At 51.4% G+C, this 26,431-nt stretch overlaps 3 protein-coding genes across 8 annotated transcripts; all 3 read left to right on the top strand.

Moving 5' to 3' along the window:
- The first annotated feature begins 921 nt into the window (after window positions 1-921).
- LOC148815304 (uncharacterized) lies at window positions 922-3,847 on the top strand. Its single transcript, XM_088905433.1, has 4 exons — window positions 922-1,115; window positions 1,241-1,406; window positions 2,317-2,432; window positions 2,555-3,847. Exons 1-4 carry the CDS (start codon window positions 960-962, stop codon window positions 3,365-3,367), a joined length of 1,251 nt encoding a protein of 416 aa, XP_088761559.1. The 5' UTR covers window positions 922-959; the 3' UTR covers window positions 3,368-3,847.
- A 720-nt stretch (window positions 3,848-4,567) lies between these two features.
- hjv (hemojuvelin BMP co-receptor) lies at window positions 4,568-13,544 on the top strand. 6 transcript variants are annotated; one of them, XM_088904913.1, is made up of 8 exons: window positions 4,568-4,768; window positions 4,960-5,027; window positions 7,695-7,888; window positions 8,326-8,466; window positions 8,964-9,148; window positions 9,860-9,996; window positions 10,945-11,456; window positions 11,871-13,544. In XM_088904913.1, exons 6-8 carry the CDS (start codon window positions 9,900-9,902, stop codon window positions 12,456-12,458), a joined length of 1,197 nt encoding a protein of 398 aa, XP_088761039.1. In that variant the 5' UTR covers window positions 4,568-4,768; window positions 4,960-5,027; window positions 7,695-7,888; window positions 8,326-8,466; window positions 8,964-9,148; window positions 9,860-9,899; the 3' UTR covers window positions 12,459-13,544. The 6 variants fall into 6 exon arrangements, with proteins under 6 accessions (XP_088761039.1, XP_088761041.1, XP_088761043.1 ...); XM_088904915.1 differs by lacking the exon at window positions 7,695-7,888 and having other exon boundaries at window positions 8,991-9,148; XM_088904917.1 differs by lacking the exon at window positions 7,695-7,888 and having other exon boundaries at window positions 9,865-9,996.
- A 4,466-nt stretch (window positions 13,545-18,010) lies between these two features.
- On the top strand, window positions 18,011-23,226 carry txnipb (thioredoxin interacting protein b). Its single transcript, XM_088905733.1, has 7 exons — window positions 18,011-18,536; window positions 19,369-19,444; window positions 19,566-19,713; window positions 19,968-20,070; window positions 20,491-20,747; window positions 21,104-21,412; window positions 21,705-23,226. The coding sequence occupies exons 1-7, from the start codon at window positions 18,281-18,283 to the stop codon at window positions 21,747-21,749; spliced, it is 1,194 nt and encodes a 397-aa protein (XP_088761859.1). The 5' UTR covers window positions 18,011-18,280; the 3' UTR covers window positions 21,750-23,226.
- The last annotated feature ends 3,205 nt before the right edge of the window (window positions 23,227-26,431 follow it).

The raw sequence follows: 26,431 nt of genomic DNA, 5'->3' as shown, positions 1-26,431 counted from the left end.
ACGGAGACTGCGTTGATGTATCGAGATTACAAACTTTAAAATCTGACTGCGGGGCGAAAAGGGGCACACTGATTCAAATCGTGCTTCTCTTCTCTAGGGTAGTTCACAGGCGAGCGGAGGAGAGCGGTTGTGGTGAGCAAGAGTCAGCGACAGACGCCACGCACATGCGGCGATACACGACGATAGCGTATTCATTTCCAAATAGGATCGATCTCGAACTACACGTTGATTGCCTGTGACATCATGCATGTGTATTATAAGTCATGTAACCTGTTGTCTAAAAATCTTTTACACAATGAACTCCAACCATGGTTATTATTCTACAGAACACATTTAGCATCTGACTCAACTGTATTTATACCACATAAACATGTATATACCTAGATAGGTGCAAGACTGCTGTTCAGTTAAAACACTAAAAACTGCCTTTTTCTTGGGAACGACAATACTGATTGGATTTCATTTTAAATTATAATGTTACGGTTATCGGAAGTGATTATTGAAATATCTTATATCTCTAGAGACAATAATTAACACCTGGATAGTGTCAACGTTTACAGTTCTCGGGACGCTTCAAAGCAAGATAGGAACTGAGGTTTACTGGGTTGTGGTTGGGTCTGGGACTCACTCATCTAAGGAATCTGGTTTCTCGTGGTTAATTAAGTTCAGAGTAAATGATTAAGGCGTCACACTACATGACTCGACACGACTTCCAGTCGGAGAGCATGTCAAATTTACCAGCTGCAGTTGCTGAATCTCGCGGCCTTTTCTGTCCTAGAGGGTGTCAAATCATACGACAAGGATTTGCAGGGGGTGACTAATGACACGATTCCCTCACGACTTCTCATCACGGCTCCAAATCTCATGTTGTACCGCGAGGTCACCTCGTTTGGGCAGCCAATCACCGTGGAGCACACCGGAACAGGAAGAGGAGCACCGCAGGAGAGTAAACAAACAACATGGAGAGCAAGCAGATAGTTGCTGCCGTTGCGGTAGCCTGTGCTCTCCTTTGTGGCGAGAAAAAGAAGAAGAGGCTACGCCGAAGAACGCGGAGTAGGCCACATTTGTTTGGTTGTGGACAATATGGTTTGACAGTTCTTCAGCGACAATTGGAGGTGAGAAGGAATGATTTTATTACGCACGTTAGCTACGAGCATCCTATCGCTGACTAGTAGAGACTGTTTATGAACTGTTATTTATCTGTGTTCTAGTTTTCCGTTGTTTGCTTTTTCGTGAACAGCTGAATGACAGGACGGGATTCAGAGAGCTGCTCCGGATGACCGCAGAGGAATTTGATTTTCTGCTGGAGAGAGTTTCACCGCTCATATCCAAGCAGGACACCAAACTCCGGAAGGCTATCACAGCTAGGGAGCGCCTGTCCGTCACGCTGAGATTTTTGGCCACAGGTTAGTAGGCTAACCTCTGGGGAGCTTCAGTAGGGTCACCATATTTGAACATCGAAAAAAGAGGACACCCTGAGGAGCTTTCCTATTGCCTTATCTGGGAAGGGATCGGGATGGAGAGGGTTTTCAAAATATCCCACGTTTTATGGCCATTGGTAAAGTAACTGTGATGATGTTTAACTGTGTGAAATGCATAAGCCCCCTCTGCTGCAATAACAGTATCCTCTGTTTTGCTGCCAGATTTGACAAAATAATCTGTTAATTTGGTTGACGAACTCTCTCCTGGAATTGCCTGTCTGCTTGTCTGAGTCAACATGAGCGTGCAGGGCAAGTCCACCTTTATCTGCCACGGAGACAAAAGTACCAGGCTTACACACCAAACACCCAGCTTCCCAGTCTTCTCTGCCACTTCGAAAACACGGAAATGTATTTTTCAATTCTGCTGTGAATTTACACTTTCGCATTGGCATGGTGTTTGAGGGTAGGGAAATGAGAAACCGAATAGGGAGCCTTTTCAGGGGAACGCTTGTGCACTGCACAGACTGGGTAAAGACACTGGTATTGACGCCCGATTTCGCTCTCTCATGACATCATCGTACACGTACAGGATGAAAACTGAATGCCGACGTAGGTCGTGAAGCGAACTAGAGAGGTTAAGAAATTCTCTCTCTTCCTAACCTCCTCATCCTTAAAACTTTTGTTAATTATTCTTCATGGTGAAAATAATGGGAGTCGAAATCCCGGACATTTTTGGATCTTTGAAAATTCCCCCAGGACAGGGATATAAGGATCAATATAGAGGACATGTCTGGGAAAATCCGGACATTTGGTAGCCTTAGCTTCAGGGACTTTTCCTATTCAAGGCCCTTGTATTTCAAGAGTAGAAACATCTTGTTTGATGCCTTTTCTTCAGGTGAGAGCTTTACGTTGTTGGGGTTCAAATACCACATTGGGAGATCCACGGTATCTGACATCGTCACAACGACGTGTGAAGCACTGCATAAAGTCCTGAAGGAGGACTATCTGAAGGTAATGCAGCACAAAGCCAAACTGACCATCCAGTTGTAAAAACAGCATCACGTCCCTGCGTGTGTGAATGTTTCCCAGTCAACGGTGACAGGCTCTCGTGTATTTCTTTCCTTTTTTTCCAGACACCAACATCAGAAGATCAGTGGGGAGCGATAGCCAAGGACTTTTATGAAAAATGGCATTTTCCAAACTGCCTGGGTGCTGTGGATGGAAAACGGATATTCATACAGCCACCGGCACACTCGGGCAGCACGTCTTATAATTACAAAGGCCGCTTCTCCGTTGTCCTGATGGGCATAGCAGACGCCAACTACAGTTTCACATACGTGAGTGTGGGCTGCCAGGGTCGGCTCCCAGATGCAGGTATCTTTGCCCACTCGGACCTCCACAGAGCCATGGATGAAGGACGACTCAGTATACCACCAGCAGAGCCCCTTCCAGACACAAACACTGTGCTGCCATATGTGTTTCTGGGGGATGATGCCTTTCCACTCCGACCCGACCTAATGAAGCCATATTCCCATAGACAGCTGGACCACGACCAGAGGGTTTTCAATTATCGACTCTCAAGGGCTCGGCGTGTGGTTGAAAACGCCTTTGGGATCTTAGCAAACCGGCTGCGTGTGTTCAGGACAACCATCTGCTTGGAACCGGATAAGGTGGCGAAGATCGCCCTGGCATCTGTCTGCCTACACAACTACCTCAGACGGTGCCGTTCTGAGGCGTACATGCCGCCTGCCCTGGCAGACCAGGAGGACACAGAACATCAGGTGATCCCAGGAAACTGGAGGAGAGATGGAGCTGGGGCATTTCTGAATGTTCCTGCGGAAGCGTCGGGCCACCCCCCCCAGCAGGCCGAAGACCAGCGTGAGCGACTGAAGCAGTACTTTGTCTCTCCCGAGGGGCGAGTGCCTTGGCAGGAGAGGTGCATTTAAAACTGCACTGCAAGTACAGTTAGTAAAAACAAAATAGACTTGCATCTCTTCAGCACCTCTTGTTGAAAATGGACACGCTTACTGTTTGGTGCAAAAGGTACATTTTCATGGCTGCAATTACTCTTTCTCTTGGACAATACTGAACATCATCCTTAAATGTCTCACATTGTCTTGCACCTAAGCATTGTGCACATCCTGAAAAATGTAAAACAGGCAGTGTTCTCCACAAATAAACATCTTAAAAAAAATAACTCTTCTTTATAAGTATAGAACAAATTTGCACAAATAAAACAGTTAAAAGTATAAAACACCTCTAAAACAAATACTATAAACAAATTAGTAATGCGCTATAACGTGTAATATAATGGGCACATTATCTTACAAGTACTCATCTGGCAAACTGCTGTGTAGCATTTCTGTAAAGGTTCGAGGAGGGTGTGGGTTGATGTGTTATATATATGTTATATTACATCACTTTTCTGCCACCGCGTCACAAATAATAAAGATTTAGGTCTGTATTCACAATATCCGTTAGTGGCTTCATTACTGAACGCGCTTCAGGTGGCTTCTGAAAGCGCTTTGCAGTAAGAATGAAGTACACAGTGAGAGGAGACAGCTGAGTCACACAGCTACAATAAGGGTTTGGAATACAGTAGGAAAGCAAAGGGGCGGCAGACGCAGGACCAGTGCGATAAAAGCCCTTCTGGAGAAGAAGGTTTTGAGTCGGGATTTGAAGGCTCTCGGGCGCAGTCCGAGGAGGCCGAGTTCCTCAGCCGCCGACAGCCCGACACGCTGGTTCCCGACTCTTAAGCGCAGCTCTCTTGCAGACGGGCGCTGAAGTGATCGCACAGCGTGGGCACGCCGCCAAGCATGGCAGGAGCCCCTGGCCCCGCGCCGGGTGTGGGACCCGCAGCCGCCGCTCGCTGTCACGGGCACATCCGACCGCCCCGCGCCGTCGTGTCGTGCCCAGGCTCGGTTCCCCTTCTCTCTCAGCTCTGCATGTCCTGAGCGGCGAGGCCCACGTCCGCCCTTCCCGGCTCTCTCTCCGGGGGTCCGCTGACAGCTGTTGGCGCCCGCAGCAGGTGTCCTTGCGGGTGATTAATGGCCGCCTCACCCCCCGCCCAGGAAGGAACTCCGTGAAAAAATCCCACTCATGCGGTAGTGGATTTCTGCTATCTCATGTGACCATCTGACACTCGCAGATCCCTCTCCGTGCGCGCAGCCTGCAGACAGACCCCTCCGCTCCCGCCGGCCGCCGGTCTTTCTCCCCCCCCCGGTGTGGCTCCGTGGAAGGGACACGCGCCGCCCGCGGCGCCAGCGCGAGACCGACGCGCGTGGAAGAGCGTGTCGACAGGAGTTCCCCGATACGTCTGTACTCTTCCTAAAGTTCGCTCCGAACAGGCACGGCTGGGTCTTCTTTTTCTTCATTCGTTGAGTGAATTTAGTCGTATTTGTTTAAGTGAATTTGATTGTGCGTGATGAAAATACTACTACTACTAATGCTAATACTACTACTACTAATAATAATATGCAAAGTGATTATTGAACGGTTTCCCAGACGCATACGAACGCTGATAATCTTCTCCTAATAGGTTCCAGCGTCCCGCACCTGCTGTCCGGACAGCCTGATGAGAGCCTCCGCTTGGAAACTGGAGCACTGGTGAGCTGAAGGAGCCGTAGCGGTCGGAGACCGGTAGTTCCTTGTTTTGGCTGGCGGGTGGCACCCCTACCTCGCAGCGCCCTGGCTCTGGGTTCAATTCCAGTCCCGGGGTGCTGTCTGTGTGGAGTTTGCATGTTCTCCCCGTGTTCTTGTGGGTTTCCTCTGGGTGCTCCGGTTTTCCCCCTTAATCCAAACACAATGCTGGTGGGTTAATTGGCTTCTGAGGGAACTGGCGCTGGTGTGAGTGTGTGTCTGTCTGCCCTGAGATGATCTGGCGCCCGGTGCAGGGTGGACCCTGCCTTGCGCCCCTTGCTTGCCGGGATAGGCCCCGGCTCCCCCGAAACCCTGGACAGGATAAAGCGGGTTAAAAAAGAAATTCTTCGGCCATTACCGTAAGGCAGAATGCCATACCCATCGTATATTAGATGGCAAAGGCGTTGGACCCTCCGCAAACAACCGTGCAGATTTTGTATTTTTCCGGTTACAACGAACTTTATAACGCCAGAACCGCGGAATGTTACATTTCGGTACTTTGGTACCCTCACAAAAGCGGGGGAAAAAATACAGACGCGTGGACACGCTCCCACGACTACATTTCACGCGTCTGGCTGCCTCACGCAGCTGTGAGCCGTGGTGGATACGCGCCGTGGCAGTGGCAGGTAACCCAGTAGCGCTCCGGTGCCTGCTGTCTTTGGCCATCGCACTGCCCGCGGGCGTGGCAAGCCGCGTTAGATCCACGGTGCGCGGTTTAGACAAGGCAGTTATTTCCTTTCATACAGAGCATTTTCCGGTGGAGTAACCCACGGCACTGTATTTCCTCCACGGCACGTTACGCCGCAATTCCACGGAGCCGAACCTCTATAGCGGAAGGGCCTTATCCGAGCTCATGCCGTTGTTTTATGGTAAATTATTTTCACATCAACGGCCAGACCGCACGGTGTTATTCACCCCGCGCGCTGTGCGTTCACTCCGTGGGCCCCGTGCGTTGGATTGCAACTGGACCAAGCGCAACAAATGTTTCCAGCCCGTCTCTTATTATCCTCGTGAAGTGGTGATGGCCCACACAGGGCTCAGGCCGTGTTAACACTTTCCAGTCATAACTGGAAGAGGTGGCGCAGCTTCTGTCTTCTCGCGTTTCCTGCCGATGAGGAATAGTTTAAGGACACAGCCCTGCCCCACAGGACCGTAGAAGGAGCCTGATGAGAATACGATTGTAGCCAATCAGCTCTCAGATGGTATGCTAGGCCGTGCCACACACCCGCCACTCTTGGTGTAAAGAACGCCTCTCGGGGATCCCAAGTGGCTCTTGTGGGAAATGACTACGCAGCGACTGTGCAAACTATAAGGCATGTGTAACCCCCCCCCCCGTACTGTCCCAGTTTCACCACCGGAGACCCTCACGAGGGCAGACACGGGCTTGAGGAGCTCAGTCAGCCGCACGGCGTTCTGGGAAGGGCTGTTTGTGCGGAGAGTGCCGCAGCTGTGCGCTGGGGTCCTGGGGCTGGGCTGCAGGCTGCTCTCTGTGTGGCCGGCCTGCCTGCCTGCGCTCAGTTTAGCAGGTGCTATTTCAGACGGCCAGCAGCAGTGCCCCATGCTTTGCTGGGGAGTGAAGGGGGTATATTTAGAGAGTAATTCTTCACCCCACCCCTTCTCTACAGCACAGGGCTTGCAGCTCTTAAACTGGATTAAAGGTCAGAGGGAGAAAATGATCGGGGTCAAATTGCCAGGGCGAATTTCTTCTTCGACAGATCCTCTCCTGTCCCCCCAGAAACATTTGAAACCAGAACCCCCCCACAGATGCCGGTAATAGGCTGAGAAGTCAATTTATTTGGAGTTTTCTAAAGTAAGATGTACGGTGGTTAATGTAGCTCTTTAAAGACAATATTTTTTGGCCTCCCTTTTCCTGTTCTGTGCTGGTGACATCTCTGATTACTCCAAAAGAAAAGATTTTTTTTTCACCCTCACCTGTGTGTGAAGAGATCGCGCCAGTTTTCAAGGTATCAGCCACCTTGGTGTCAGTGCTTCTGTTTGCTGCAGAGGTTTGGTCATGGGTCATAGGTCATAGGTCAGAAGAGGTCAACCCTGGGTCAGAGGAACCACAGCCCCACTGGTCACCCATAAGCCAACAGCTTGTAAAGATTTGGAACATATGCACATTTGGATGCATTTAGCACAGGCAATTGGCTTAATTCGGGAACAGCTTTGAAAACCTGGTGTTCTCTGGTGTTCTGAGGGGGTGAGGTTAACTGTGCCTAGAGCTGATCTTCAGAAAGGAGCCTCTCTCCAGCCCACTGGGCCTGTTCCTACCAGCAGCAGTGAAGAAACAAGGGGAGGTTGGAGGTCAGAGGTCGGAGTTCAAGAGTATTTCTGTTGCGCTAGGTCCCTACATTTTCCTGCAATCAGAGACCTTGAAGGACAGGGAGCTGCAATCCAGTCTTGTATCCAGCACTCTGTTTCACCTCGACCTTGCACTCCTGATGTTAGGAAGACAGGATTCTGCTGAAAAAGGGGAATTCTCTGAAGCAGTACATAAATCAGGCTTTTTATTTTAAAAAAATTATCATTGTTCTAACCTATGTGCTGTACAAACAAATTACAGAAGCAGAGAATAGAGGCCGATTTCAACAAAACGTGTCAAATTTACTATGGTTTTCTTTTTATTTTCAGCATTGTTATTGGATAGTGTTCAGTTTTAGTGACCACATAAATAAACAGTCAGTTCAGAGAGTGATCGTGTGAACTCCCAGACGGAAAAGACACACGGGCAAGTTAAAGGTGCTGAATCTCTTCGGTCTTGAACAGAGGAGATTTCAGGACACCTTGGCAGGAATGTTCGAGATCCTCAAAAATGACTGATAAAGGTAATCCAAATGGATCTATATTTCAATAGTGAAACATGGTCTAAAGGAAACCAAGTGGAGGCGCCTTCAAGATTGAGGAACTGGATGCGTTTGTTTTTACACAGAGAGTGGTGGATGTTGGAAACAAACAGCCCCAGCAATGTTATTTAAGCAAGGGCAGGGAGATCAGCACAAATCCGACAAGCAGGAAGGACAGAGCGGCCTCCTCGTTTCCCTGGGCTCACTCATATTTGATTTAGCTTTGACCTTGTGCCTCTTTGACAAACAGAGAGAGAGAAAGTCCAAACTACAAAGCTTCCTGTCGGCCTCCATTTCAGGAGGAGAAAGGGTGACAGCAGTCTGCTTCGGCCGTGCCTTTAAAGCCATATTGACCTGAGCTCAGCTAAACGTCGAAACAAGACCACCAGGTGGACATGTGTCCTCTCCTATCTCCCTAGCTGGACAAGGAGGCAGTGGAAATAACCGAGAGCCGAACTCTCTCGGCTCACGAGCTGGATTCTCCTATCATCCCACTCCTGGCGCATTCCTGTTGCCCGTCAAAACACCTGAAAGAACAGGACAGGAGCTGAGTTTGTCTGGTAAGTCTGGCCTGGAAAAAAATAAAAGGATCTTAAGCATAAGTTTGGGTTACTTTTCGGAATGATTCCCATCCAGGGCATAAACACCGCTGATCTGCCACGTGTACAATGTTGCACTGCTTACTGTGATAAATGGAAATGAAGTCTGTAAGCTGGCTTGATGCCCTTGAAAATCTTAAACTAGAGGTGGATTGGTGATAGGTCAGAGTCAGAAAGGACACAACAGAGATCAAGTGTGAGAACAGAACAGTCGAAAAAGGAAACGTATCAGAACCATTTGCACAATAGACTGTAAAGAAAAAAGAAAATTCAGAAACATGAACTAGAGGACAATGGAAACTGCTTGGAAGTGCTGTTAAAACTGAGAGTAAAATGGCCTTTTTTTTACACAAAGGGTGGTGGGAGTGTGGAACAAGCTATCCAACCATGCTCTTGAAGTCAAAAACTCTGTGCCGCCAATATATTAAGACAATATCCTGGTTGTGTATTGTTTGCAGGCTCAGCTGCTGTGCTTCTCTGCCCAGGAGGGGCAGTGTTCCCTGAGCGCGGAGATGGAGTGACAGGCCAGGCTGCTGCTGAGGGGACCTTCACCCATTCTCCAGCTGTTTGTCCTGGCACACGGCTGCTCCAGCACTAGGTAGGACGCCAGCGGAGGCGTCCTACCCCCTCATCACAAATCGAGGTACAGCTCTCCCTGGCCTCTGTCCGTGAAACCAAACCTGTTTCCCTGCTTCCTGTTTTGTTTTGTTCTGGGTGAGTTAAGCTCAGTTAAAGCTCATCGATGTCTTCATTGAACCAGCTGATCGATTGGTCTCCCTAATGATCTCCGTTATGTGTGTCATTTTCAAGAGAGTGAGACAGAGAGCAGGACTGTGTGTCCGCTTGGTGTAAAACTGTTGCTCCCCTAAGAGCTCTCTGAACAGCTCTTATTCTTTGTGGAGGAACGGTGTACAGAGGCAGGGGGAGTGACACTCTTAAACACACCCATGATGTTCTCAGGGCTGCCAGGGACCAGTCATTCAATTCAAGCAAGTCACTGAAACAATAAAGTGAGAGGAAGGCTGAACCCAGTGCAGATTTCATACCAGTTACTAACCGTATCCTGGTATTTAGGAACTGAAATGGTTTTAACACTACCAGCAGACAGTTGAATTCAAGGGCTTTGACAGCCAAACTAACAAGTTTGAGCTGTAATTAAAAGCAGGCAATGCAGTAGTTATACAGGACCAGACTGGGAAACACTGGTACAAGTGGAAAGCCAGTAGAATCTGTGGATAACTGGATTTAAAGCGGAAGAGTGCTAGTGCGATCAGGAGAAAGTTCCCCTAGCTCATCCTGGTGTTTTTTTGTCTTATTGTGTGTTTTGTCTCCCTCTGGTGGACACTTCGTGCAGTGCAGCGACGCCCACTCTAGCGCCCTGTATATGGACGGGAATGGGGAAACTCTCTGTCTCCAACACTCACGCACGCCCCCCGTGGGAAAGAACCGTTGCCATCAGCCTGGTGATCATGCAGTTGTGCTGTAAACAAGGTATGAGAAATGTTCATTTTAACAGCACAGCAACCTAATATCTCCCTGGCTGGAGCCAAATTTTGAAAATGTGAGTTTTGACCTCCAGTCTGCAAGTTTGTGGACCAGCAACACAGAGCAAGTCTCATTGCTTGTTATGTTATCTTGCAATACGACATTTGTCATGTTACCAGCAGCCTTATCACCCTGCAGCACACAGCTGTGAGCCTGGCCAGTACCTGGATGAGAGACTCCTGGGAAAGCTAAGGTTGCTGGTGGAAGAGGTGTTACTGGGGCCAGTGGGGGGCGCTCACCCTGCGGTCTGTGTGGGTCCTAATACCCCAGTATAGTGACGGGGACACTAAACTGTAAAAAAGATGCTTTCCTTTGGATGAGACATAAAACTGATGTCCTGACTCTCTCTGGTTATTAAAAATTCCAGGGAGTTTCTCAAAAAGAGTAGGTGTGTTACTCCAGTATCCTGGCCAAATTTCCCCCTGGTCTTTACCAGCCATGGTCTCCTAATAACCCCCATCTCTGAACTGGCTTCATCACTCTGCTCTCCTCCCCACTGAGAGCTGGTGTGTGGGGAGCGGACTGGAGCATCATCCAGGTGGGGAATACACACTGCTGGTGGTGGAGGGGAGTCCTCATTCTGAGTGGAGTGTCCAGAAAAGTGCTGTATAAGTGTAAGGAATTATTACTATTATTTCTACAGCAGGTTGGCCTTAAAAACAGATCATGTTAGCTTATCAGCATATGTATACCCAATCTTTCAGTTTCTCAGCGGTCCTGTCCTCCAGCAACATCAACAGCCGTGTTTCAGCCCTAAAGGGGATGATCGTAGTGGTCCTCCCCGTCCTCTGTACTCAACCAGGCAGAGCTCTGTGCTCACAGGAAGGGCCTGGGAATCCTGCGCTGCGATTGGCCGGCAGCGGCCATGTGACTGGTGCCGCTCTCTCTCGGCAGTGTGGGCGCAGTGCCACATCCTCAGGTGCAACTCGGAGTTCGTGGCCGCCACCCTGGAGCTCGGGGGAGGCCCTGGCGGCGCAGGCGGGCGCGGCACCGCCCCGTACTGCAGCGCCCTGCGCTCCTACGCCCTCTGCACCCGCCGCACGGCCCGCGGCTGCCGTGGCAACCTGGCCTACCACTCGGCCGTGCAGGGCATCGAGGACCTGCTGATCCAGAACCGCTGCCCCAAGACGGGCCCCACGGCCCCGCCCCGGCCCCCGCCCCCGGCCCGGGCCCCGCCCCCGGGCGACGCCTGCAGCTACGAGAGGGGCTACCAGCAGAGGGAGGGCCGCCCGCCCGAGTACCTGCACTGCGCCGTCTTCGGGGACCCCCACGTGCGCACGTTCCGGGACGAGTTCCAGACCTGCGCGGTGCCCGGCGCCTGGCCGCTCCTGGACAACCGCTTCCTGTTCGTGCAGGCCACCAGCGCGCCCGTGGGCCAGGGCTCGCCCGCCACCGCCCTCAGCAAGGTAGGGGCCCCGTCTGTCTGTCCCCGCACCCCCAGAATCCCTCCTGCTGCTGCTAGCTCCGTGAAGCTGCCCCCCCCCCCCCATGACCAGCACAACGATGAAGCCCACTTTGCTTGTTTGTGCCGCTCTGTGCCGTGGAAGGTAGCGTTTGTGCGCCTTTCGTTTGCGAGATCTAGCGCCTTCTTTTTGGGGGGTGCAATATCTCTCAGGTCCCCCTACAGCGTCGTAGGAAAACCGAACCGGTCTCATGCATTAGTGCTGCTATTGTGCCGTTGAAAGTAGATTCCCAGTGGCCTTCGTGTCCGAGATACAGCGCCCTCTGGGGGCCAACTACAGCTCTGTCCCAGATCCAGATCTGCAGGCCGATCTTTCCCTCCGACCCACCTCTCCCTCCCGCTCTGTGCCCCTGCCCAGATCACCGTCATCTTCAGGAGCTCCCCGGAGTGCACCGAGCAGCAGACCTACCAGGCCCGGCTGGGCGACGTGCCCGCCGCCTTCGTGGACGGCTCCTCCGCGGCCGGGGAGAGGCGGGGCGGGCCCAGCCTGGGCATCCGCAGCCTGGCGCCCGGGCAGCACGCCGAGATCCGCGCCGCCCACATCGGCACCACCCTGGTGGTGCGGCAGAGCGGGCGCTCCCTGTCCCTGGCGGTCAGGGCGCCCCGGGAGGTGGCCGGGGCCTACTCCCCCGAGCAGGACCTGCAGCTGTGCGTGTGGGGCTGCCCCGCCTCCCAGCGGCTGGCCCCCCCGGCCCCCCCGGCCTCCGCCCTGGCCGCCCGCGCCCACTGTGCCCGCCAGCTGCCCGCCGAGGACGTCTACTTCCAGGCCTGCGTCTTCGACCTGCTGGTCACGGGCAACGCCAGCGCGGCCGCGGCCGCCGTGGCGGCTCTGGAGGATGCCCGGGCGATGGTGGCAGACCCCGAGAAAGTGCACCTCCTGCCCAGCGCTGCGGCAAGACCCCAGATTCCGGCCCTCCTCCTGCTGGCTGCCGCCCTGTGGGCGTGATCAGATCGTGAGCAGACGTCGGATTTGGGGCTCCCTGTATCCTGGCCAGTGCAGGCTGGGACGGGCCAACGAGAGCCCACAGCCCCCCCATCCCACGCCTGGAGCCGGAGCTCCTGTTCAGCGCTCCCAGCGCGGACCTGCCGAAGGTTAGCCTGCTCCCAGCTCCCCCACTGCAGGAGAGCCGCTCACCGCGAGCAATCTGCCCTGAGTCTGGGCCAGGCCACATGCCAGCCGGAGGGGCTGGGTTGGATCTTCCACCTTCGATCTCGGGAATCCCTGGCGCTCTGTGTGAAGGGACCCTGTGCTCTTCCAGTGGCTCCATTTCACATTAGACCTCTATTCATTTCAGCACCGGCAGCCATGTCACCCTGCAGCTCCCAGCTGGCAGCCCCACAGGAGCCCAGCAGCTGTGAGCCTGGCCAGCACCTGGAGGGGAGACTCCTGGGTGAGCTGAGGCTGCTGCTGGAAGAGGTACTAGTGGGGCCAGCAGGCTCTCTTATTCGAGACAGGAAGCTGGGAAGCATTTCGCACAGGATGCAAACACCTGCAGAAGGAGAAGCGTGTTCCAGCTCGCCAGGACGCTGCCCCTGCATCAGACACCGCAAGTGCAAGCTGATCGGTCACGTGAGGGAGAGGGATGAGTCTGCCTCTCGTCAGCCGCAGGGACCTCCTCTCAGATCTGCTCGCGGCGAAGCACAGATTCGTATTTTCCAGGTTCTCCAGTCCAAAGCAGGGTGCGCCGTCTGGGGGCCTCATGACTGTTACAGCCGATCTCTCACCTGCTCCATCGAACCCTCATTCGGACTGCATCCCAATTCGCTCGACTGGATGTCTGATGTCATTTTGACAGACTGTACATTTGAAGGGGTGCCCGACTTTAGTACAACTTACAATGGACCATAAATATATATATATATGTATTTATAAATACATAGGTGGCCGCTGTAGATGGCACTGGCGGACCAGTAGGTGGTGCTGTTGCCTTTACACCAGACTTTCCATGCCAGTGTCCCTGTATGGTGACTGCAGACACTGTGCTGTCGGAGATCCCGCGTTTCGGATTAAAGGACGTTATTTTAACGTTGATCCGATGTCCTGACTTTTTGATCAAGGTGTGTCTTTTTTTTTGCAAGAGCGGGGATGTTAACTGCAGTGTCCAGGAACATCACTCTAGCGTTGCACAGTCTGATAAGCAATCGAATTAACGGGATTAATTAATTAGATCTATTAATTTGATGGAGTGAGTCCCCTACTGTGTCGAAAAGGGAATAATTAATTAACTGGGGATTATAGCAGTGATTGCAGACGTGCTTTCAATGCTATTGGAACAGTCTCTAGGATCAATGTTGGTTGCAGACTGGACAACAAACAGGATAAATTACAGGCAATTATGAATTAATCATACATAAATTCGGAGTCTTGTCTCTGCAAAAACCTGCGTTGTTCTTGTTTTGGCTTGAGTCCCGCGCCGCCGGGCGGCCAAGGCAACACGTGCCAGCACACATTCCCAAACCTGGCGCTCCTCTGTTACGTCACTGCCGCGCGCGGCGTGTCGTGTCGTCATCCCAGTCCCGGATCACCAACAGCGTGTGCGCAAGTCTTGTTTCTGAACCCGTTTGCCGACACACCCCGTCCCCTGCTCTTCATCCACTGGCAGTCGGAAAGCTTGACTTAAATGTGATGTTTATAGAGATGCAGGGTACGAGGTGGCGCAACAGTACCGACTCCAGAAACAACCACTAGGGGGCGCCAAGTCTCCAAAGTTAGGCCACCAGCTGGCCAAATATATGCTACAGCCGTGAGGCGACCGCAGTTTCAATTTAGCCTTTTTGTTTAATGGGAAAACAGTAATTTAGTAATAATACAGTCTGTGCATTACGCACACAACTCAACGAAATTATACCTCTTGTTGTCAATTACCGGTGCTGATCTAGTATTAACCCAAAGCTCGGTGAAGTTGCCGTGGAAAAAAGGTGATAAACTGGTCCAATTAAGCTGATAATGGGCAAAATCAGGTAATTAAGAGCTGAGCTGGAAGGAAACTACAAACAGCAAAAAAAAAAGATAAAAACCCATCATATTTGTTGTTTGTAGGGGGGTAATTTCAAGTTCTAACCCAACAGCCGGGTAAACCGACTGCACTAACGTGGCTGAATACGATGTTACCCTGCTAGACGATTCCCCCGTTAAAGCGGCCGGTATTGCGAGGACAGGTTATGTCCAGTATGGATCCCGGAAGGGCCGGTGTGTCTGAAGACGAGCTAATCCAGATAAACGAGATATTCGGGTTTTTTGGTTGATGCTTTTATGCTCATTTTCATCCACTTATCCATGGAAATGTTACTGGAATAAGGCGAAGTAGCCTGCCCAAAAGGTCCAGAAACACGGCTGCTTAGCCACAGGGACCTATTCCGTGACATAACATTGGACAACGTTTCAATGTTTTTTTAAAACTGTGACGTAGTACAATCCACGCGTTTACCGCGCGCAGACCCCAGCTTGCTCTCCATGAGACACAGACAGGGAGAGAAGCCTGGGCTCAGAGCGCAGGATCAGACATTTATACGGCGCCCCTGGAGCAGCTGGGGTGAAGGGCCTTGCTCAGGGGCCCAACAGAGTAGGATTCCTCTGCAGGCTGCGGGATATGAACCGGCAACCTTCCAGCCACAGCCGCAGATCCTGAGCCACAGAGTCACCGCTCCTCCACTAAGGGATAGTGCATGCCGGGATCGTAAACAGGGGCCATAACAGGAAACTACGGGGAAGTGCATTTAAAACCGATAACAGTTCCTTACACAAAGGGTGGTGGGGGTGTGGACCAAGCTGCCCAGGCAATCATGTTGAAGTCGACACCCTGGGTGCTTTCGACAAACCCAGTTAGATACTATCGAACCGGCTAGATGGGGGGGTCTCCTTTCGTTTGTAATCATAATCGTGATCTTCTGGCTGAAGGCGCAGCCCTTATCGATGGAATACCCGATCCCATTCACCATCAGAAATGTCCCGCAGCTGTAGGGATAACTGAATTGACATCTTGTCTCTTCAACTTGTCTGCGCGATGTGATTGCCGGACCGTCACTAGCTCGGATGAAAGAATGAAAACGTCGTTCACGCGTGTAGTGGAACTCACTCGGCTTCGTGACGCCGGAGGTGCCAGTATTGTTTAAACAGGTGGGAACAGGAGGTCCGTCCACCCGATCTGTCTGTGATCCCACGTGTCTTATCACGGCCTCCTCAGGGTAGGTGGGTAGGTGGGGGGGAAGCGGGGTGCCGTGTTCCTGGACAGCGCCGGGAAAGACACATCCGGCGGTGTCGAGACTTAAAATGAACCTCTCCCGTTTCAGTCTCGCTCTCGCGCCCCTGGGGTTCCACGAAATCCCGGAAGGTCCCCGGTTCAGGGACTGCGCCATAAAACACCGGTCTCTCTAAGGCGCAATTAACAATTAGACTTTGCGCCGCTTCCCCACCATTTGTAATACTAATCCTTTTATTTTTCCATTTGTTTCCTATCGGAAATGTGCAGGAGACTCCTTGTGGGTTGCGTGAATCCGGCCGAACCTCCTTATTGTACCCGACCGGTTTCCTTCGCGAGGAGAATCCGGTTTCAATGTAAATCGATGCGGTCCGGTCCGATACGGCGTATACAAGCAAGAAACCGTTTTAACAACGACCGATTCGTTTTTATTGAGGTTGAAAAGCTACAACTTCGGCTTCGAATTATCTAAAAAGTGTGGAGGGGGGGTCAAGGCAATTAACTGAGTTCGAGCGCTTCACTTTGAGTTGCTTGGTGTGGGAGTATCGAATATGAAACTGGAATTACAGAACATGGCAGCCCACTGGCGTGGGCGCAGAACCACGGAGGAGAACCAAAATGAATTCACTGCGGACCCAAACCGACCCCGTTTCAGCGTCAATAAACCGTCGCGAGAGAAAAATAACTTCCCCTTCTTCAGATAGTACTGGCAACGGGTGGTCGTTGAGGGGGGCAACACCATCACCGTATCTGTGGGAACAAAACACGAGTCCTTCCAAAAACAAGATTCGAAACTCGATGGTGAACCGCTGAAGTATTTTTTTCCCCCTCTATATATGTGTCGACATATAGGTACAGGAAAGTAAGGAAAAACCATTTAAGAATTTCGTGCGATTTAAGGTTTATCCAGCACTGGTTGCTGAGCTGAAATGTTTAAGCAATTTGGGTCAAGACGCTAATATGTCTTGATGATGGAAAAATCGAACATTCTCCCTGAGCACTTAATGTCTTCAAAGTGTGTTTTCACGCACTGTCTTGTCCACCAACCCTGCACTCTGTTCTGGTAGCCTCCTGATGGAAATTTGACATCGAATTAAAACGCGTTTCTGTGACACAACTGTTTTATCCCGCTTGATGGTAGATAACGAGGAACGGTATGTCTGTGCAGATCAACATTGTAATACGATACGATAATACGATAAGCCCTACGCGCGCGTTAGAGGCGCTGTACAGTAACACACTAATACAAGACAAAAAAAGGAAATAAAAAACATCACATTTGCTTACAAAAAAACAAGAGTAAAACTAGACTGAGACATTAAAAGCTACAGTGAACGGATAGATAAAACTCTATACTGTGTATCTCTGTATATACTGTTTTCCACCTATTTCCTTTCCGAGGTTAAAATATCGTTTTAAGTGGTATGAGTCTATCGATCGTCTGAAATATTCTTAGAAATCCGTTTCCCTCAGAATAGTTCGTTAGATTTAGCGTCACATTATATCAACATAGTTTGTTTTCCTGTAGCTGTTGTTCTTTGAAATAAAGAAAACCAATTTCATCCCCAATATCTGTTTTATCAACACTAAGCCTCATTGCGGTCTGTAAAGGTAAAGTCGTCTGAGAAGAAATGCAAACTATACTTCACGTTTTTTGCCATTTTTGTGGGTGTACTTTTCACACAAATTTGTATCTCGTTGTTTGTCCCATCAGCAGCCCGTTTCGAGCAATAATGTGTACGGCTGGCATTTTTTTTATGTATTTATCTTTTTGTTTTGTATAATGCGTGTCTGTAAAAATCGTGGTTTGGGCGCAAGCGGGGTATCGCCTTCGAACTGCTGTGATTATAATGGAGATTTCCCCTGGAATCCCTGAGGTTACTACGGAACGTGCCTGTTCCTCTAAAAAACATCCAGTCTGGTACATCTGGCCACTCCCCGAACAGAAAAAAAACGGTACAATATGTGCGATACTGTTTTTGTGTGTGTGTGGTGGTTGAGAGACAAAGACGCAGGAGAGATAGGAGATTGGCTCAGGCTCTCAGTCAGGCCCGCTTGGCCACGCCCCCCCCGCCCCGTCACTTGCTGAGCACTCGCCGCCGTGTTTTCCTCCATGAGCTGAACACGCGCCGCCGCCGGCCGCTGATTGGCCGAGCGCGACACAAACAGCCCGGCTCGGCCAATGGGCGCGCTGTGCACGCGGGCAGCCGAGCTGGGCATCCCAGCGCCGCATGAGCAGCTGGGCTGGAGGGGAGCGAGCCGATGCATTGGCAGTATAAAAGCCGACTTCCCCGTTCTCTGTTTACACCCTCTAAAGTTACCGCGGAGTACAGATGGTGCCTTGCATAGACGCGCAGTAGACAAGAGGAAATAGAAGCACTCGTGCTTTCTAATTAAACGTGGCTTGTTAGCCTTCACTTGCAAAACTCGTCAAAAGACAAACAAATCGACCGTGCTCGGCAGAACTGCAAGTTTGCTTGGAAGCAGCTTCTGCGAAAGTCGATCCCTTATCTCGCTCAGGTGTGATTGATTGCACTTTCTGGAGTAAGCAAGCTTCGATCGGCGGACAATGGTGGGCATGATGAAGAAAGTGAAGACCTTCGAGGTGATCTTCAGCGACCCCAGCAAGACGGCCTACTCCAGTGGGGACAAGGTGGCCGGCCGGGTGGTGGTGGAGGTGTCCGAGGTGACGACGGTGTCGGCCCTGCGGGTGCTCGGTGTGGGCTGCGCCAAGGTGGAGTACGCCAAGGGCAAGCAGCGGTGCCGCGAGGAGATGGACTACCTGAAGTACGAGGACACGCTGCACCTGGACGACCAGCCCACAGGTGAGGGCGAGCGAGCGAGTGCATGTCTCCGGGGGGGGGGTCGGGCGGGTCGGAGACGGGCATGATCTCACTCTCCGTGCGCGGTGCAGGAGCTGGTTCGAAAAGCAAAACCAAAAGTTGAAAACGTCCTTTTCAAAGCGGTGCGTTTTTAGGGAAGTCGAAGCTTTTTTTTTTTCCAGTTAAGTTTCCCAATGCAGCAGAATGACGGCTACTTTCCGTGAAGTGTTTGGTGGTTGTTGGGGGGGCCCCCCCCCCCCCCCTCGGTTTGTCATCGGGGCAAGAAAGTTTTGCTTAGTTTCGGTTTCAGCCAAGCGGCGGGGCTGACGAATTAATAAAGAGAGAGAGAGCGAGAGGAGGAAGGGGTTTAGTTTGTGGTAACGAGTGACTGTTGTTCCGAGCTGCCTGGACCTTCAGGGTCGGTGATAACAACATCCCCAGCTCGGGGAAACGGCACCTGCGCCTCTTGCTCGTCTCCGCCGCAGGGGGGCGCTGGCACGGAGCGGGTCTGGCCGGGGGAAGTCCATGCGGGGATTCCCCTCCTGGCGTGGAAATGTGCCGGGCCCTGGGAGGGGGGAGCCGAGGGGGTGAATGCCTACTGTACTTGGGCAGCGCCCAGGCTGGGCCGCCGGCCGGCATTCAGGCTCGGCTGGCCCGGGACGCCAGCTCGTCAGAGCTGTTTGAAGGAAGTCCCCGTCTGTAACGACAGGGGGTTGGAGAGAAGCAAGGGCTTTGTTCAATTAAAAAAACGGAAAAATACTGAAACTGCAAGGTTTGGGGGTGGAGAAGTCGTTCCAAAAACAAAGAATTAAACCGTTTTTGCTTTCTATTTCAGACAAGGATGGCTCTGTGACTCTGAGACCGGGGAACAAATACGAGTACATGTTTGGATTTGAGCTTCCTCAGCAAGGGTAGGTATCTTTTTTTTTTTATCTTAAAAAAAAAAGTGGCTCGTCTCTTTATTCAGCCTCCCCAATAAAGACCTCTGTTCTGTGGGCTAACGGCGCGATCTCTGCTCTCGTGTTCCTGCAGGCAGCTGGTGTCCTCCTACAAGGGGAAGTTCGGGAGCGTGCAGTACTACGTGAAGGCCCTGCTGGAGAGACCCTCCCACCCCACCCTGGAGACCACCAAGAACTTTGACGTGGTGGAGCCGCTGGACGTCAACACCCCTGACTTGGATGTAAGTGAGACTCACCTCTGTTCCTCTGCTGGGACATCAGACCGGTTTCTCTGATGCTGTCGAAAGGGCTTCAGTCATTCAGGGGGATTTGTGCCTGGAATCTTGCTGGTACAGTAGCCTTGTCGGAGGCTGACGTTCCCCTTGTGAGTGTTACTGGGCTGCCAGCGGGGCCCGAGTTGAGCTGTAACTGGTCTGAGTGGGAGAGGCGCTGGTGGGGCTGGACTTGACCTGGGCTCTTGTTTTTCTCTCTCCAGTCTCCAGCAGCCGGGGCCAAGGAGAAGAAGGTCACCTGTATGTTCATCCCTGACGGACAGGTGTCTCTGAACGCCAGGATTGACCGCAGGGGCTTCTGCGAAGGTGAGTGGCGGCCCTTTTCCTCGGGTGACACACGAGGGGAGGTGCTTCCTTTACACAGAGGGTGGTGGGAGTGTGGCACAAGCCACCCAGCCATAAGGGTTGAAGCCAGTAATCTGGATTCTGTCAGTACACAGCTGGATTAGATCCTCCAATTGGGGACAGCAGGCATTTCTTTACACAAAGGGTGGTGGGAGTAGGGACCTAGCTACCCAGCAATGCTGTTAAGAGCCAGGGTGTCGGCTTTCAAAGACAGCCGGATGAGATCCTGGGTTCAGTTCAGTCTCCCTCAAAGGGGATAGATGAGCTTTAATGGCCTCCTCTTATCTGTATCCAACCTTGAGTTCAGTCCTAACCAAAGCCCGTTGAGCTCAATTGTAGTTCTGGAGTTTTAACTCTTTCCTCTTCCCTGCTCACCCCCAGGCGAGGATATCTGCATCAGCGCCAAGTTCGAGAACACCTGCTCCCGCATCGTGGTGCCCAAGGCCGCCATCATCGCCAAGCACACCTACCAGGCCAACGGCCGCACCAAGGTCTTCCGGCAGAAGCTGTCGTCGGTGCGAGGGAACCACATCATCTCCGGCATGTGCGACGCCTGGCAGGGCAAGACCATCCGCGTGCCCAAGATCAAGCCATCCATCCTGGGCTGCAACATCATCCGCGTGGAGTACGCGCTGATGGTGAGCACCACGCTCTCTGCTCCTGTCTGCTGGCCAGCTGGCGAGTAGGGTGACTGGTCACGTCAAGGCAGAGTAGGCACACAGGAAGTTGACGAACCAGAGGTCATTGGAGCCTGTACAGTAGTTGATTGACCCCATGATCCCCCATCAAAACCAGGGTATCGGGGCTCAACAGCATGGCTGGGCAGCTTGTTCCACACTCCCGCCACTCTTGGGGTAAAGACCAGGTTGAGATTTGTTTTGTAGTTGGAGACGAGTGCAGTGCTTCTCCCCCAGTGCAGGATAATCCCGTGCAGCCTCGCTGCAGGGGACTTGTCGGGTTCCAGGTTCTAATCCGGTTGCCTCTCTCCACTCAGATCTACGTCCACATCCCGGGCAGCGACAAGCTGGTGCTGGAGCTGCCCCTGGTCATCGGCACCGTCCCCTACAACGGGCTCAGCAGCCGCAACAACAGCATGTGCAGCCAGGGCGGCAGCAGCACCTCTTCCAACAGCTGGGTGTCCCTGCGCATGCCCAGCGCGCCGCCCAGCTACTGCGACATCACGCGCGACTGCCGGCTGGACACCCCACTCACCCCGCTGCTGGACGACTACGACGAGGGCGACAGCCCCCTCTTCATGAACGCACCCGAGTTCCAGTTCCCTCCCCTGCCAGCCTACTCCGAGGTAAAAGAGGGTCTCGAGGAAGGGGGAGAGATTTTGGGGATGGGCGGGGGCTTGGCGGATCTGATCTGTTTTCAGCTTGACGTCTTGGCTGTGCAAAGCATTGTGGGGGTTTTTTTTGGTTCAGTTGAAGTGAGTTTGAAATTGGGGAACGGATCCCAAACCGCTGAGCAGGAATGGGAGTTTTGATTGAAAGTCTTCTGTTAGCGTTGACACAGATGTTCCGCTTCTCAATGCTAAATATTGCTCTCATCCCTTCCGGTAAACTAACCTGGCTTGTGTTCTTGTTTTGTAGGTTGACCAGGAGTTCAATGGGAATCCTCTTGTGCAGGCCTGCTGAAGAGATGTCCAGAGCACTCTGAGCCCAGCGTCTGGGGCTGCTGCGTCTCTTCAGAGCGCATGTTTTTTTTTGGAGAAATGATCAAGGGGACCGCCACGGAGAGACTGGTTGTTTTTAATCGCGTCTCCCGAGACTGGGGCTGGCGGGCCATGTGCTGCGGAAGGAGAGGAGTCCGAAGATGGCGGCCGCCGGTCGAAGCCGTGCCTTTTCCTGGGTGGGGTGGGCGGGGGAGGGGGGCGCTGTGTACTGTGGGTGACCTTCCCACCTCGCGATTCAAAAAGCCCGAGCCGAACGTTCTGCGTTTCGAGTCCTGGTGCTTCCCAGCTCCTTCCGAGACCTTTTCTCACTCTGGGTGCTGCTTGTTGTTGGGGTGACACTCCTACAAACGTAGAAACCCCTCGCTCAGTATTTCATAAGCTATCTCTCTCCACGCGAAAAGACATTTTGAGGGTAGTTTCAAATATGTGGATTGGAACGGGCCACACAGACCACTCCCGACCCACTCTCTCTCTCTCATGAGGGCTCGAGGCCTAGTCTGTGGTTTGAAGCCTCAGGCTAAAGTTGGAGCTGTACCCCATACCCTCCCCACACAACACCTGTGTGCTGCTTTCTGGATTTGTCCATATGCATTTTGTAGAGTCATTCCATAAATCTGTTTTCATTGTAGTGGGGGGGGAGGGGGGGTTATCTGAGGAACCACTTATTTCCCGAGGAAAGCAGTCTGGGGTGATTTGTTACCATAAAGGCACACAAGATGAGTGTTTTCTTTTTGGTTGTATATGAGATTGTTTGCATGTGTATTTCATGTTCCATATACAGTTTCTTAGAACAACTTTTAGGAAGAACTGTTCCACAGCAATTATTTTTCTACTGTAATGTTGCACTTTCTGCGAATGCAAGTTGCTCTATAACTGCCTAAAGGAAATTGTGAACTTTCTTTTTTTTTTTTCAAAAAGTCTTCCAGGCTTGGTTTATGATCTTTTGTAGAAACAATTGATTTGTTTTTGTATTGCGTTAGAGCCATGTGTCGCAGACTGGAGCAGAAGATCTAAAAGCACATTGGTTTCCTTGGATTAACCAAAACCTGAAATTAAGGCAACGCATTCTGTTGTCAGATCTGGTTAAAAGCCAAATTCTCTCGCACTACTGGTGCCAAAAACGTGGGAGGTCATTGTGCTTGAACCTCTGACACTTGAGTCTGATCTGTCTGGTGGTGCCTTCCATTTTCCTTATTATTGACATCAGGTGTTTGAGGGCTGGTCTGAAACCACATTTCGTTTTGGAAATTGTGCCACCAGAACATTTTTTCTTTTCTTAGGCTAAGTGACTGTTCAATCAATGAATCCGAAAGAAATTCTATTTGTGATTTTTGTTTTTGTATTTTGTATTTTTTTGAAATGCAGAAAGTATTTTTTTTGTATGGAACCCTATGGGTTTGTTTTTCTATATAAAGAATAAATAAAAGTTTTAAATTTAATTATGGCCTTTTTCCTTTTTCCTTTATGTCCTAAGTCGCACCTTCTCAAATTTTTAGCCAATCCTGCATATTTTTGTTACAATATTGGCAAACCGAGAAGCCTTTTTCTCAGGAAGAGGGCCAACAGGTGGGATATGGAAAATGGATCTGTCTGTTTGTTGAAGAGGTAACTGGGACGTGCTTCTTGTGTGGGCGTCGGTGCCAGGATGGTGGGAGACATCGAACATGGACATCGCGATCCCGCCACCTCCCAAGAATTCCCAAGTCTCTGATGTCCAGCAGTGTGTGAGCCAAAGTGGATTACTTCCCACACCAGCACCAGTGGAAAATGGTTTGTGAAAACGGGAACCATAAGGAGACCTGGAGTAAAATTCACATCCAGAAGGTGGAAAATGACCAACAAGAACCGATGTTTTGGCAGTCGAGTTTTGTTCAGATGTGGGGGACTAAAGCACGCCCTGCCTTGCGCCCACTGCCTGCCAGATTAAACTCGGGCTCATCGCCGCCCTGTGTTGAAGTTCAGTCAGATGTCATCTGGACTGCACGTCGGCACGGAACGTCCAATCAGCCGAGCGCCGGATGGATCCTTAACTGTTGCAGATGCGTTTAAATAATTAAGGACCGGCTGCAGCAGAGAATTGTGTTGGCCAGGAGCCCAGGCGCAGAGGCTGTGAACCTCTGGGATAAGCAATTACTGGAAACGGGATTCACGGAATTTCACTGGCGCTGTGCTTCAGGCATGGGACTGGGAAACCGCTCCACCCTTCCTTGGAAAGAGCGCGCGGAAAGCGCGAGGCCACTCGTGGCACCAAGGGAAGAGCATGATGGGAGCCTCTGAACGGCTCTGAGCTTCAGCTCGCTCATCTGTGAGAGTTTCTCTGTCTCTTGGCCTTTTTGTTTAAAGTTCTAGCTTGAGTGGGATTCCAGTTCAGAGGGGTCTGTTCTCGTTTCTGATAAAGAGCCCCCCCCCCCTCCCCCGCCTCCGGTACCCGTGGGAGTTAAGCAAGTTATAGCGCAGGGATCGTGGGAAATGGGCGATCTGCTCCCGTGCTTTCAGGAGAGTGAGAAGAGGAAGGGGGAGGGGGGGGTGTGGCAGGGCTGATAAAGCTCACCAGCGTCCTTATCTCCCTCGGCACTGGGGGGACGAGAGGCTCAGGGCTGGGCTCTGTCACGTCCGCACCAGCAGGGAGACTTCACGTATCCTCCTCAACTCCGAGCGGCGACCCAAACTCCTTCTCCCGACACCAAAGTTAAAAAACAGGATCTAAAGAATCCACTGGAAGGGGTGGCCTACGGGCAGGAAATATATTCATGAAGATGCATCGTGCAAATAATAATTGTCTACTGACAAGAAACCACATCTGTTTGGATTAAGGGATTAGTTGCTGGAATAATTCTGCAAATGGAAATTTTGTGGACGTGCATCTAAAGATGATGCACTTTTTATGGACTAGGGAATCTCTGAGGTAGATCTCAGTAGTTATTTCAAAATCAGACTGAACTATCCAACAAGCATTTAGCCCAACACAGAGCCATGCAGGGTCAAACCAATCCTTGCAGACAACAGCCTCAAGTTTGAACACACCCTGGCCAGGATGCTAGTCCATTACAAGGCACTCACACCCACAGATCCAACAGCAGGGAGAACATGCAAACTCCACACAGCTGGTGCTCCAGGAGAGAATCCAACCCTGGCTCTAAAAAGCCAACAACACCCCTCACCTTCCCACTGACATTAGAAAAAACACAGCTGTACTTATTTCCACCCTGCACATGCACCAAACATGATGATATGGATGACTTCCTGTCAATCAGAACTGGGAACAGGAGGCACTTCTTTACACAAAGGGTGGTGGGAGTGTGGAACAAGCTGCAACATGTTGTCGAAGCCGTTATCCTGGTTTCCTTCAAGAAACACCTGGATGAGATCCTGCGATCTATGAACTACTATAACTACCAAACGGATTTGATGGGCTGAATGTCCCCTCTCGTTTGTAACCTTTCTCGTGTTCTTCAGAAGCAGCACGATGTTAAAATGGTCTTTGTGACGTACCGAGGCCTGTACTGCATTGTGAGTTTGGAATATGGGAGTGGACTGTGTCACTCACGCAGGATCCCACTGTGTCTCTGTGTGTGTGGTTCTGCCGAATGGCCTAGTGTCATGTGTACCCTTTCCTTATGTTCTTAAAAAAACAGAAGAGACGTTGATGACGAGATTCAGCTCATCAGCGCTCAACATGTTCCTGCTCATTGACTGAACCACACCACCATTCCCAAGACCAGAGACCTCTCCTCCAGCAGGGCATCCTGTGTTCTTCCCAGATTCTGGGGCAACGTGGATAAAACGAGTCAGAGCAGGGAGCTGTGTCAGCGTGCATAGACAGCAAAGGAACAGGTTTATTCCACGTCGAAAGAAAATTCTGTTTCCATTCAGCAGGGAATACCCCTGTGCCTGGTCCGCGGATAAAACCAGTCAAACTGTGAGAAAATGAGAGATCTACCGGGAAGCACCGGACTGTGGGGAAACCGTTCCGGGGATCGGATGCTAAAGCCCAACTCAGGAAAGACCAAAAAAGCAAACTGCAAGAGAAATAAAAACTGTGCTGTCACACGCTCCACGCCCTCGGACAAATCTCCTGACGCCGCCGATTACCAGGAATCAAAGTCTGAGGTTTGTTATTGGCGATAACAGAGAAATCTGTGCCGTCAAGTGTTTGTTGTTGTTTTCCACTCGGAACGAAAGTGAAATCTCAACCTCGGGCACCAACCTCTGATCAATAAACACCTGTGATCAATAAACACCTGTTATCCTTGAATCGCTCTCCCTGGGCTGCTCTGTATCAGTTACACGTGCTCCTGCTGCGAGGAGGCCGGCCCATCGTAGAGTGATTCCGCTGGCTTTATTGATCGACAACACCTGTTTCGGTAAAGGGAGGGTTCTTCTGTGTAACTTAGATAAGACTTTCTCAGATTAATAATACCTCCCCCTCCCCCCTGCAGGGAGGGTGTGGGAGTGGAGATTTCCATTCAGACTCTGGTCCCGAGCGAGAGTCCTGTGTGTTCAGGAGCAGGTATGTTCTGTCTGCTATCAAGGGCTGGGTCTAGTAACTTAGTTACGTGCAGCCCGGGGACGAGAGACGGACAACCACCCCAGCGCTGCCTTCAGAGCGTGTGCCTTTACGCCCCTCATGAGTTACTCTCGATT

The sequence above is a fragment of the Atractosteus spatula genome, chromosome 25, assembly GCF_055471065.1.
Source record: "Atractosteus spatula isolate fAtrSpa1 chromosome 25, fAtrSpa1.hap1, whole genome shotgun sequence".
Lineage (NCBI taxonomy): Eukaryota > Metazoa > Chordata > Actinopteri > Semionotiformes > Lepisosteidae > Atractosteus > Atractosteus spatula.
This window is presented reverse-complemented; position numbering and strand designations above follow the sequence as displayed.